This window comes from Limulus polyphemus, unplaced genomic scaffold (assembly GCF_000517525.1).
Source record: "Limulus polyphemus unplaced genomic scaffold, Limulus_polyphemus-2.1.2 Scaffold2360, whole genome shotgun sequence".
Classification (NCBI taxonomy): Eukaryota; Metazoa; Arthropoda; class Merostomata; order Xiphosura; family Limulidae; genus Limulus; species Limulus polyphemus.
This window is the reverse complement of record NW_013667970.1, coordinates 54,803-68,799: the sequence shown is the minus strand read 5'-3', so window position 1 is coordinate 68,799 and position 13,997 is coordinate 54,803. Positions and strand designations below refer to the sequence as shown.

The 13,997-nt window shown below is 32.1% G+C and overlaps 1 protein-coding gene across 3 annotated transcripts in view; it reads right to left on the bottom strand.

Moving 5' to 3' along the window:
- Positions 1 to 13,997, bottom strand: part of LOC106466722 (glycine dehydrogenase (decarboxylating), mitochondrial-like) — a 163,714-nt gene that overhangs the window by 113,115 nt on the left and 36,602 nt on the right. For all 3 annotated transcript variants that reach the window (XM_022394809.1, XM_022394808.1, XM_013927025.2), the window contains exon 3: positions 7,087 to 7,222. In XM_022394809.1, coding sequence (XP_022250517.1) covers positions 7,087 to 7,222 — 136 coding nt within the window. The remainder of the gene's footprint in view (positions 1 to 7,086; positions 7,223 to 13,997) is intronic.

Sequence of the window (13,997 nt, the reverse complement as noted above, 5' to 3'; positions counted from 1 at the left end):
CTAATAAAATTAAATTTAACGTTTAGGTTAGGTTAGGTCGTAGTAGAGATAGTAAGTAGTTGTATCTACTATACTCTTACTAGTTGTTGTGTGTGTGTGTGTGTGTGTGTGTGTGTGTGTGTGTGTGTGTATATATATATATATAATGTGAAAATCCTTTGTTATCAATAGGTAACATTTATCTGCAAAGCACACTGAGTGCACACCTGCATATCAAATTTCTAAATTATGTAAAAATTTCAATAATACTTTTAAACAAAACAAATTTAGAACTGATATTTTGTAACAATTATTTAGTGTAATTCACAAAAAAATTAAAACATTAAAGCTTTCATTTCTACTCAGCTTTGAAAATAACAGACTAAAAACAAAACACATATATATCTTTTTGTAATTTTTCTGCCCATCCAAAAACACAGGTTTAACTTTGATAAAAAAACTACCATCCCTTGAGAACATAATTATCAATTTTTTTTTATTGTTTCTAATATGATGCTCCTTCTCTTTCCTGATTTGATTAGTATAGCCTTTCAGTCCTACCTTTTATGATCTTGCACCACGTTATACAAAAAAACCACTAAAGAATCTCAACTCTGAAAATAACTACAGGCAAAGTTTACATACCACTGGACAGAGTGGGTTACAGACTATTTACGTCAATGTAAAATGGATATAATTTAAGATTTCATGGGAAAGTAACTAGACCAAGCTCCAGCAGAGAACAACAACAGAATATAATGGAAAACTGAAAAACTTGACAACAAACCGTAGATCTGGAATTTTTTTATAATTTCTTTATACGTTATTTTTACTCTTGAAAATGTTCTTGTTTCAAATTAATTTCTTTGAAACCCAAGGAAATTTTCTTCTATGAAACTATCAAACAATTTATTAATTTTTAAAGCAAAAACTAGGTATTATTTAGTAAGTTTGTTCCAAGTTTGTTGCAATTTCATTAACTCTCTCAATACAGGCTTGGACAATTTGACCAACCATGTGACCTTTTTGTACTCATTCAAAATCTTTATAGATTTAATATTACTAACTTTTAATAAAGTGTGTATATCTTCATAAAATTTGGTAGTCTTTCAGTATACATTAAATGTCTTTCAAATTAATCCCCCACACACAAATAAAATAGAAATAAATCTAAATTACCCTCTTTTTCTTTCTAGAATGACTTCAAATTGTAACATGAAACCACATTTGTTTATCCTAAGTAGCTTTAAACTCGTAACAGTATACTTCTATTTATAATTACATTTTATTGTTTTATTGCCCTTTGTAAATCAATTGGGGAATGTGCAGTTGATGTTATGCTATCGAATTACATTATCCCAGAGCTACTCAGAGCTTGCATGTCTTGTCAAATATTTTTAATATATTATTATTTATTTTACCTAATCTAACCTTAACTAACCTAATGAGATCCCTATTTTTACAATTTAGTTATTTTTATAATAATAAATAAATAATAAACATGAAAAACAAGAAATAAAGTACTTAACCGAGTATTCTTTTTTTCTTGTTGGCAACTATCAATGACACTTAACCAAACTTTTTTTTAATACTAATGTAATAGTGCATTAAATAATGCACCAAAGAACATCGTATAATAACATGAAAAAAAAGAAAACAATTTCCTCTAACAATCACAATTTTTCTGGTTTTCTAACTATACAACAAGAGCCATTACAAATTCTTCCAAGCTAGCCACTGTGATTCCCATGGGAACCAAAGTTGTATTACAAGTGAAACTGATGATTATCTGTTTAGAACACTATGTAATATAATACAATATTTGATAGATGAAAACTTGGCCTTCTCTTGGTTATAGGTAATATATAATTAAATGTAAGAGATAACTATTAACAAATCCTCAAAGAGAGGATGTGACAGGTGGGTGTGGCCGGTAGGGTCTGATTTTCTATTTGATAGCTCTGTAACCAAACAAAATTGAAGGCTATAAAAATTATGGTTTGTCTGAGCAATGATAATTTTATAGTGATTAATTTACATTTAATTTTGTAGTTACTGAAGGGGCGTACTATATGAGGAGTACCCACTTGTGTGCACAGCCACCATAAAACTTGAGAGTCAAAGGACCACTCTGTGGAGATTTGGTCTGGGTGAGAAAGATAATCCACAACCAGATTGAAGGCATCCAAAACATGACATGCTATGAGGTGTGTGTGAAAATCATGGGCCCAAAAAAGTAGTTCCAACATTTGCAAACATTGTGAAAGGAAACAGGTGCCACCCTAATGATTGATGAATGAAACAATTGTCGTGTTTTCGGAACTGATCATAACCAATTGCCCCCAAATTAAAGGAAGGAAATGATCCAAAGCTTGACAAACGACAATTAGTTCCAAGATGTTGGTATGTAAAGTCACTTCGACTGGAGACCAAAGATCCGAAACCTCCTGATGCTCCAAACTCACCCCAAACCCCTGGGTGAAGCATTTATGAACAGGTGCAACATAGAATATAGAGGCAGAAGACAAACACCCACCATGATGTTATCTCTGTGTAGTCACCATTCAAAATCATCCAGGAGAGAAGGTAGAAGATGGATAATGGAGTCCAAGGGATCCCTGGCAAGATTCCATTGATCATGCAGTGCCCATTGAAGGGTGTGCATGTGAGCATGACCTAAAGGTATAAGCACTTCTATGGAAGCCCACATCCCCAAAAGTGAAACAACCTCGCATGCAGTGAGAGTTCGGTAAGGGCTTTGGTGACAAAAAACTCCACCAATTGTACACAAAAGGGAGAAAGTTGGTCCCAACTGAGGTAGGAGTTGAAAAATACTCCCAAGTGGACAAGATATTGAGTAGGTATGAGGAAAGACTTCACCTTGATGATCCAACCAAAACGAGCTGCTTCTCTCAGAAGCAACTGTGTGTTCATGTGCTAAATGTTCTGATGGAGCCAGCAGGAGTCAGTTATCTATGTAATGATGGAAGTGCAAGCTCTGAGCATAGAGGAGGAGTCGAGCAAAAAAGAAATATGTTAATTTACTGTTGAAACTCTGGAGAGATAGGAATAGGTAAAGGTTGAGAACGTGCGGGACGGGAAAACAGAATCGGGAGCAGACTGCACCCATGACTCCAGAGAATCAGTGATGTCTCCAAAATGAGATCTGCATAAAAATGGTGCCATTCTGAGGTGATGCAGATAGGTTATGGGGAGATGCAACTGAGATAAAAATGTATCCCTACTTCGGAGATCCAAGCAGCAGAGAAGTCATGTTTGGAGGAAAAGGATGGAAAAGAATAAATGCACCAATCTCTAAATTATGAAGGTGTAGGCCTCCTTTGAAAAATCTGCAGGGGAACAGCCTCAGCTAGGAGGTGCATGGTAAACAGATAACCTAAGGATGAAAGTTAGGGTCAGCAAGTCTGGAAAACTGGGCCTGGGAGAACCTAACTGGAGAATGAAGGGTGGCCCCCCACACTTATATCAAAGACTCCAAGTGACTATGTCTAATTACTACTTCGAGAAACAAAAATCAAGCAAGTAGAAATTTGAAAAAAGATGAAAGAATTTCAATAATGTCTGAACACAATAGTACTTAAATGAGAAGTGAAGGTTAGGCTGAATAGCATAGAGGGAGTAACCTGCATCAAGAGGGTTGGAGGGTTGCCGCATGCTTACTTGCATGCAAAGACAAAGAAGAACCATATTAAATGAGGAGTAGGTAGGAATTTCAAGTCTAGTGGCGAGCAAATCAATTTTTGCATATAGAGGGCACCACTGAATGAGAGAAGCTATAAGATACTGTATCAGAACTGCAACACTGTGGTATCACAGTATACTGTTGCCCATCACTATTGCAGATAGTTAAGTAGCCAATGGTCACTAGGCAAGAACCTCATATTCGAGAGTTGTGTACAAGCAGAAAGCATGTATACTGTCACATGTCACCAATAGATGTAGCAAGAGCTAATATTTAAATTACTTGGATAGTTGGAGTAATTGAAATAGTAATAACTGTAAACACTAATTTCATTCAGTTGATTATTTTCATGACACTAATCCATTTAATAGTACTTTCAATTTATTAGTTATTCTATGTGACACTACATTATGCACATGATTCTTACAGGTAATTGGGTAAATCAATTAATTTAGTTAATTGCCCAGCTCTCGACACAATATAACAAAATAACTTTAAAAAAATCACCATATTTTACATGATCTTCAAACAACAGAGTGTCAAGTAAAGCAAACAACACAGTAAAAGCAAAAAGAATTGCCACATTGGACATGACCAAATGCATGATTTTTGCTGTGCTAATACATTCCAGCTGTAAGCAAATTCAAACAATTTTGTACTTGGAACACTTAATGGTTGTCAGTTTTATTAGTTGTGGACACATACATTTTGCATCCTGTGTCACCTTCTACTTGTTCATGTATGGTATCATAGCTACAACAGTCAACACATACCTCCCATCAATGTCCTTTTGAAAATACACAGCAAGGAAGCTTAAGAAGTTAACAAAACAATTATCAATGTCATAAATGACCTTCAGTAAGAACTGGGTGTGCTATAGGCATGGATTGTTAACATAGCTAAAAATGCATGAAACTAAACATAAGTATTTACAAAAATAGTAAGTAATAGAAACTTCTATGGTTTAGGATATCACGTGATGTTAATAACAAGAAACAGGACAAACTGCCTCAACCACCGGTATCAATTGTAAGTATTTACAAAAATAGTAGTAATAGAAACTTCCATGGTTTAGGATATCATGTGATATTAATAACAAGAAACAGGACAAACTGCCTCAACCACTGGTATCACAGTCTTAAAGAAGCAGCTACTACAAAGTTGGCTGGCCAATATCAGAACAAGAGCATATTTTAAACAACATAAAATCACACAACCAAATTTCTTTCATAATACCAAGATATGATAAACCATTTCAAACTCAAATAAATGGTATGACAAAAGCTTTGACATTCATAACTAGAGTTGCAAGTATCATATTTTACATGTTAAATATAAAGCTGGTACAGACAATAACAAAAACCAACTGAAAACTGAATGTCTCAGCAAAGATTCACAAAAAATGCAAAATCGTAAGCTTATTTCACAAATCTCATGTGAGAAACTGCTGAAGAAAGATGTCCAAAAGGTGATCACACAAATGTACAATTCATAAACTCTAATGACTTTTAAATAAAACTTAAAAGAGACTACAATATGTAAGACATAATAATGCCAACATATATAGTCCCAGTGGGGCAGTATTTTCTAAATATTGGGATTTAATACATACAGAGAATTGTTTCATTCTTGACATCCACATTTTGAATTTTGCTTACAGTAGTTTGTTACATTTTCATAGTTTATACATATAAAATGTATCCAATTCTATTAATCCAAAAGCATTTTTTTTTTCAATTAAGAATTTTGTTTTATCACTTGTTCAAAGTAACTTGTCTGTATAACATTAGGAAACTGTTGTTTCATTACATTACTCTGTAAAAATTATAATACTTGTTCAATTCTGCAGGTATATTCAATATTTTCTTTGCTGCCCTAGGTATTTTCGTAGATATGTAAATAATATATATAGCTTTGTAGAAGGTTGTGTAAACACAGATTTGTTTTTTGCATTTTAGTCCAGGCATAGCCTAGTAATTAGCATGCCAAACTGTGGATTAGAAGGTCTGAAGTTTGATCTGTGACAAGCTGCTGCTGCATTAGGAGTGTGTTATAAGAGTGAGTGCCATGTCATCATTGGCAGTGGATGTTGCTCACTAGTTTGCTCTCCCTCTTGTTCAAAGTTAGGAAAGACTATACCCTTCATCTTAACATTTCCATAAGTGACAGACAGAATGCTAAACTATATTTTAAAAGTCAATCCAAAATAAACTAGTTTGGTCGCAATAGCCTGAGTTGTAGAACTTTTTCATATGCTAAATGACAGTCATATTACTATCACAGTTTATATAAAATTTAGATGTTAACCAGCCCCAGCTGAAATAAATACTTGTTGTCATGTAATTATAAGAACAAAGTCTCACTCAATACGAATAGTTTACTTTTGGTAAATTGAAATTGTCATCTGAAAGTAATGTAAGGTACTTTTATCAACCATGCCTGTATTCACTTCCTTGTGGTGTTCCAAGCATTCCACTATTGGATGCAGCCACAGCAGCAGCTAGCAAGTTAGCAGGAGAAAATTTATTTACATCAATACATTCCTGACCTGCCTGCAAGTAGCTGTATGGGCAATCTGTATTTTCTGTCACATATACAAAGAAGCAGTGATTTTGGCATATACTATAGGTTACAAAGCTCTAAATGTATTATCAGAGCCATAACAGAGTCAAGTTAATGTAAAATGAGTACCAAACTAACAATATTAAATGTAGAAAGTTAGAAAACAACTTATAAATGTACATTCACAAAAAACTAATTCATACAAAAATTAATACAAACAAGTAATTACAGAACAACATGATACCACATGGAACAGAAACATTATAATTTCTTAATCTAACATGTTTTGGCAACTCTGGTTTGCCAACATTTTGGATTAATACATTTTAATGTTTTACATTCATGCAGTATGATATTCTTCCCTTTTTCCTGTTTTATACCAGCTTATTAATCCTCTATGACATTTGTATAAAATAACATTATGGACACCCACTTTCATCTATCCCTTACTCTTGTAAGGCTTCCAGTGTCAATTTCTCTATTCACTTATCATTTGTGGACAATGTCTAGTTACATCCAATATAACAGACTACTCAGCAATAAAATTCTAAAATACTGGTCAAAATGAATTACATAAACACCAATAAATAAGTATAAACTGCATTTTTAACAACTTAATGATGCAAGATATTTTTGCTTCAATTCTTATATCATCATCAATACAGCAACTATAAAATAAAAATAAATTTGTATTAGTTAATCTTGATTATTCCAGCTGTCACCCACAGAAGTTATGAAATTTATAAATATCAAAATGTATTTTCCCTACACTGATAATATTCTCAAATCTCAAACAACTTATTTTTAAAGAAATAATCTGTTAAAATTCAAATAAACCTCACCATCCTGGATTTTCTAGGATATTTCTGAGTATTGTGTGAGGAACTTTACAGCTGTTATAGCCCATTCCAATGTATGATCTCCATATTTTGTTTTTCTGGGCAATAGATTTGATTTTCTTTAGCAGGTCCTGCTCACCTAGGATTAAGAATAAAAAAAAATTATTCTGTAAAAAGGTTGTATATCCATACAACAATGCATATTAATTACTTACAGAATGTGTAATATTCTTAATATACAAACTGATATTCTTGGTATCCTGTAGTGCACTACTGGAAATGAAAATGAGAACACTTTCATTGTCACTTAAGTTATATCCACTTAATGATAAATTATTAGTTGGTAATGTCTCTTCCCAGTTTTTGTTCTGACAAAAAAAATCATGAGAAATTTGAGAAGAAATAACTGTAAAAGAAATTTAATAAAAGAAAAAGGTAACAGAAGAAAATGCAGAAATACTTGGATCATTAACACATCTTTTTAATGTTGCCAACTGATACACTAACACTCTTGACCTTGTTTCTTTGTCTGGAAAACACTAAAAGTTTTACTAAATAAGTATAAGTTACAAGATAAACTGTCTTACTGCACTTACTTGTTGATTCTACTTTTTTGTTTTTAAACATTATGAAACATGAAAGAAAAATATTAAATTCTAAAGTAACTTCACCTATTAACTAGAACTTTTTTAGAATTCCAGCATATAGTGCAGGATCTAAATACAAGTATATTATTAAGAGCTTTTGATCAAATGCAAGCTAACTACCAGTTCTCGTAATCAGTCACAAATCTATTTCCAAATAAATACACTAAATTTTGACTCACTTATACAAATATTTGAATTCTTACAGCTCCAACTGAATCAAATTTTTGTCTACTGACTTTTTCAACTTATTCATAATCTTGTGCTTGTTGAGCAAGGTATACCACAAGATATTTGGTTTCTATTCTCAGAAATAGAAAGCAGTCAATAGTGGAGAGCCAATGGGAATGTTTATGAAGAAATATATATATACACTGTTGTTAAAATAGGCATATGATACAACAGCTCTGTTAAAAAGTGGAGACTGTTTGTTTATTGCATGGTAACAGTGCGCATGCCTGTACAAACGATGGGTGTTTCTATCCCTGCAATAGGAATGACTCAGTAAATAAAGATAGCATTAAGTTTTCAGGAACATAGGGTTGCACTAGATAAAATTCATGCATATGAAACTGATGAACAATATAATCAAATATCAAATGGCATGAACAGATCTTTATTTCACTGTGAATGTAGTAAAAAAATTATAATACCTCAGTATTAAACTGATTAATCCTATAATTACGGGCACTCCTGTACTGCATATGTTACAAGATTTTACTTTGTTACATTTAAAATTTAATTAAGCAATCTTAGTATCAATGTATACCAATGAAATAAGCATTAAATTTATATTATAGTTCAAAGTTTTATATTATCTAAGTTTTAGTTCCTTTATTTCAAAAGAAACCTTAAAGAAAAATTCTTAAATTTCAGTTTGATGCACAAGTTCACAAAATATTAGCTTTTCATCTCTGTAATTTAAACAGTTCTTCCTGTACACTATACTTGTATGTATAGATAAAACTAGTTTGTTATTTAGATAGACAATTAAATTTTATTTAGGTTTCAGTTTTATATTTATTTAATTATATATTAGCTATGTTTTAAGATACATATTAGAAAGGTTTAATAACTTATTTAGATATAAGCCAAACTGCCTCGGTTTATCAGGCTTAGTGTAGTAGGCAAACATCCCAACATTCTAACAATGGCTAAAATCTCACTGCTGAGGACACCCAGAGCATGCCCATTGACATGTGTCACGATAAGTGATAATGCTAAAGGATAAGAAAGGAAAATATAACATCAAAAATATACTTTTTGTGAAAAAAAAAGTAAAAACTCACAAGTAAGGATATAAACTAAGAGATTGGTATGTACATTTTTTCTATTTTTAATTTTAAACATTTCACTGCACAATATATTGATGATAATACTCAAAATATTCAGAGTCTGAGTGGAAATAACTACAATACAAAAATAACAAATTTTTAATTAATATATTTAATTAAAACAATCTCATTGTTTGTGTACAAAATACTTGTAATCTTTAACAAAATATTACCAATTGTTGTGAAGATATATTAAGAAATCTCAGAGTTGTTATAAGTATTGTTGAAATGTGTATCATTTTCCATACAAAAAGTATGCCAAATGGTTTTAAACCATAACCATCGAGTTAAATTTCTTGGAGACATGGATGATCTCTTGCCAATAACCATGAAACCGGTTCTGTAGCAAGTGGTGTACTACTACACTTTTACAGTAGAGCAAGCTGCCTCTTTGTTCTATGTTATATGTCAAGTAAGTCTGTACTTCATATGTGATTTGTATGTCTATTTCATCATCTTGGTTTTTGACTGAACGAGAGCTGTTAACTCTTCTAACAGTTTTCTTTTCTTTTTAGGGCATCAAACTGGAAGCTATCAGAACTGCCACATGAAGCCATCATTGATGCAATTGTGCAATCCCCAGCTGTGGGCAAATGTTCTTTGTATGGTGGAGTTATTTGCTTCTCTGCATCCTTAATAAACCTAGTTATGTCTGTTTTTTTCTTTTATGGAACTGGTAATACAGCCCTTCTCACAACTTCAAAAAGTGAAACTAGTTTCACTTGATTACTCAATGCTTCTGAAGAATATTTTGTTTCAGAGCTTTAATGCTGTCATCATCTCCTGGATGCATACCACAAACTTTTTAATGTCTGATCTTATGAGTGTACTGCATGGAAATGTGGCAGATTCGTTGCTCATGAGGTCACTAAACTTCTGTAAATGTTGTTAAAAATTTGCATAGTTGTGTCGTGCATTCCAGTTCAAAGGTAGAGAAGCATTATTTAGTAGACCCGATTAATTTCAAAACATTGTTCACTTCCCTCTTCAGGTGTAGTATAGTTTGAAGTAATGCAAAAACAGATTTTCAGCCAATATGTATTTCTTGCTTTTAGCAATGTCTTTTTGTAATCTATGATATATCTGCTTGGTGTTCTTCAGTACGATTTTGCTCAACAGGCTCTTCCACCTCCAACAGAAATCAGCATGAAGATTCAGAGCTTCATTTACACTTTCCACTTCCTCCAGATATTTAGCCATTAGGATTTCCCCTTTTCTCTCCTTTGCTTGTTTTAGAAGTTGAATAAGCACTACATGATCATTTTGGTTCTGAACTTCTTCCTACAACAAATGTCAACTATAATGAAGAGCATAAACAATCTTCTTACACCTTTTCAAAAGTTCCTTCAGATTAGATACTTTTGACATGCCATCAGCTATAAGCAGAAATTGCAACATGTGCAATGCAGTGGTTCTACTGTTACTTCATAATTCTACTTGACTTCTTTAACTCTTTCAGCATGGCGCTGGGACTGACCTCGTAACCATTTCGTGCTTGTTATAGTTTTCATGCTATAATTTTCAAATTAGTAAACATATGTAAACAAAGTTTAACAGATTATCAGTAAACATTACAATGCTTTCATACACATAATATCAAATATTTTTATTAAGTCTTAAAGTTTGTTAAGCAATGTTTTCTCCTGCCTTTTTTTATTTTTGCATGTTGCCTATCCAACATGCAAAGTAATTTTTATCAGTAAACATTACAATGCTTTCATACACATAATATCAAATATTTTTATTAAGTCTTAAAGTTTGTTAAGCAATGTTTTTCTCCTGCCTTTTTTTATTTTTGCATGTTGCCTATCCAACATGCAAAGTAATTTTCATTTTAAGATTAAAAATACTTTTATGCATCAGAAAATTTTCAAATTTCAAAATGCAAAATCTTTATAATGTCCAGATAATTATCAAATATTTCTTAATAAACAAAACTTTATATTTTATCTGTTCTTTTCACTAACAAATCTCTGTACTGGTTTGGTAGATTTGACCGATCTTGTATCTACCATAAAAAGATTAGGAAATAAATATTAATTATGCCTCTTTCATTCTAGAATGACAACAAATTATAATATGAAAACATAAATGTTTAGACCAGATACATTAAATCTCATAACATTATACATTTATATATATTTATTATACTGACCTTTCAGCCATACCTGGCTAATAATACAGAAGTTACAATGATGCAGCATACATGCTCTCATGTTACTGTATCCAATAATATAAAACTGACCTTTAGTCTTTACAAAGTGACCTGTCTTAGCTGTGTTTTAGTAGAATAGTATTTTGTAAAATAGTCACATTTCAATTATTAGACATTATATATGTATATAGATTATTACTATTTAGAAACATGTTCTTAGATTTCAGTTAGTTTTATTAAAACATAGAACAGTAAATAAAGACATAAAGCAAACAATTATCTCTTCTAGTTACAACCTTTGTACTCAGTTGCTGCTTGACATAGGTTACTAATCCCTTTAAAATTTCTCATATGGAGGATATGAAATGAAAACATTATTTTTAGGTTTTATATATATATATACAGTTGAATAACCAAAAAAATCATAAACTACTAATCGATACCACAGAAATCCACTATAATTTATCAAGCTTAGTAACTGAGCTGTATTTGGGTCTAAAAAATATGAAATTTTGAGCAGAGTAAAAAAAACAAAAAACAACCTCCTTCAAAGAGATGGCAACCGAACACATGAAAATGGCTGAGAAAGAGGACATTCTGAGCTTTCAATTGTTTATTCATATGTCATACGTTGAAATAAGTGTATATAAGCGACCATTTTCAAAAGTGGAAAGACATGAGCGGGGGCCACTGTGTTTGATTCAGTACATGAGCAATATCTTAGCAAATTGAAAAGATAAGAGGATATTATTTTATATTCTAGCTTGTCCATATCAGTAATTTGAGTTTCTAAATCATACAAAACTATAGACTTAATATTCTGACTTCAAAAACATCTAATTTGAACCAGTGCTGCATTCAATATACTACATGACACACAAAAAAATTTATGTTTATCCGTGTTTTCAATATTTACTTTTAAATTAAACAATTAAATAATGTATGATACTAAAGTTTGAATTATAATACCAAACTTACTAATAAATTCTTGAAATAGCAATTCAATAAAATTTTGAATGTGAATCAACAAATGCGATGACATGGCCTTTGACCCGTGACCTGTCTGGAGAGGGTTAATGATGCTGCCCCATAATGAGTGACACAAGATTGTTTGTCCTCAATGTTGGTGAAAATTTTTGCTAATTCTGATCTGAAATGATCAGCCATGCCTTCAGTCTTGTGAAGATGGTTTTATTGACATTATAACAATGTAATTGCACCAATCACTGCTAATGTAACAAACACAGACTTCAATACTATGTACCAGTATATTAGTCACTCCACCCATCAACATCAAACGATAATATTTTAGTTGTTATTACAGTTCTTGAATGATAGTCAATTATACTTTTTGACATACTTTATCAAGTGGATTGTAAAGACACTTTCTGAAGAAAGCTGCAATATTCAAAAATTCTTTGCAAAGAAGTAACTGACTTTTCAATTGTCATGAAGGTGTTCATGCCAACAGCAAACTAAATCAAGAAACCCTTAAACAGCTTCTTTGTGGTTTTTTGTGATAGTAAAGCAAGGCCTGGATTTATTAAACTCTGCAATTATGGGTTGCTGAAAGGAAGTATAGAAAAAAAGGGAAAATTACAGTGAAATTTTTAATGTTAACACTTTCCTAAACTGAAAATGTATTTCCAGTAGATACTTACCTCCACTCAAATAGCTTTTCTCAACTTATACTGTCCTCTATATGTGCAAATTCTCACTTGCCACTAGCATTGATACTCCCACTTACCCTCCCATGTATTCATGCGAGGCATCTGCCTGCTATCATACAAATAATCATGCAGCAACCCTCCACCAATAGGAGTGTAACTAGAGTCCTCTCTTCTGTGCAGCCAAAAATCATTGAGATTTTGGACTGTACATATAAAACCAACACGAGAAGTGGGGAGAATGGGTACGAAATGTGAAAAGATGTTAGTATCTATCTGAAATATGTTTTCAGTTCAGGAAAATGTTAACTTTGGATACAATATCTTACTTCCTCTCACAAATAGCTTGAATCCCACACTGAGTTTGCAGAGGGTCTGGTGAGAAAATGATACCCCTTAAAAGCACCCAAAGAAAGACCATGGAAAGTACAAATAAATGGAAGACAACACCCCATTGGGTGACTGCACCACTTCTGAGCCAAGTATACTCTTCGCCCATGAGAAATTGTGTTTCAATATGGGCGGAAACAATGGATGGACCTCCCTAGCTTAGATCAGAGGGTATGTCATCATGTTTGTAGACTTACATTCAAAATTTTATTGCACTACTATTTTATGAATGTATGTCAATAAACTTGTTATCAAATTGTAGATTATAATTTAAATTCTAGTATTAGACATTAGTTAATTTCTTAATTTAAAAGTAAATATAAAAAGCTAAATATTGATTTTTTGTGTCACACTGGTATGTCATATTCTGGGTTTGGTCAGATTACATTCTACAACACCCACAATACAATGTCTATAGTTTCATATCAATTATAAACTCAAATTTCCGACATTGGCAAGCTACAATATAAAATAAGAACCTCCTAACTTTTTTATTTCCTGAGATGTCATAATATTTATTGAATCCACTATACTGGTTCTGCCCAGTACTTCATCATTTCAGAAGACTTGTTTAGCTAAGCCTGCTTTTCTATACCTACAAGTTTATAACCAATCAAAAGCTGTTATATCATTGGAGAGTTTGAATGTTATTTTCCAAACATAAATTAGATTTTTACACCCAAATATAGCATAATTAGGAAGCCTGGTAAATTGCAATAGGATT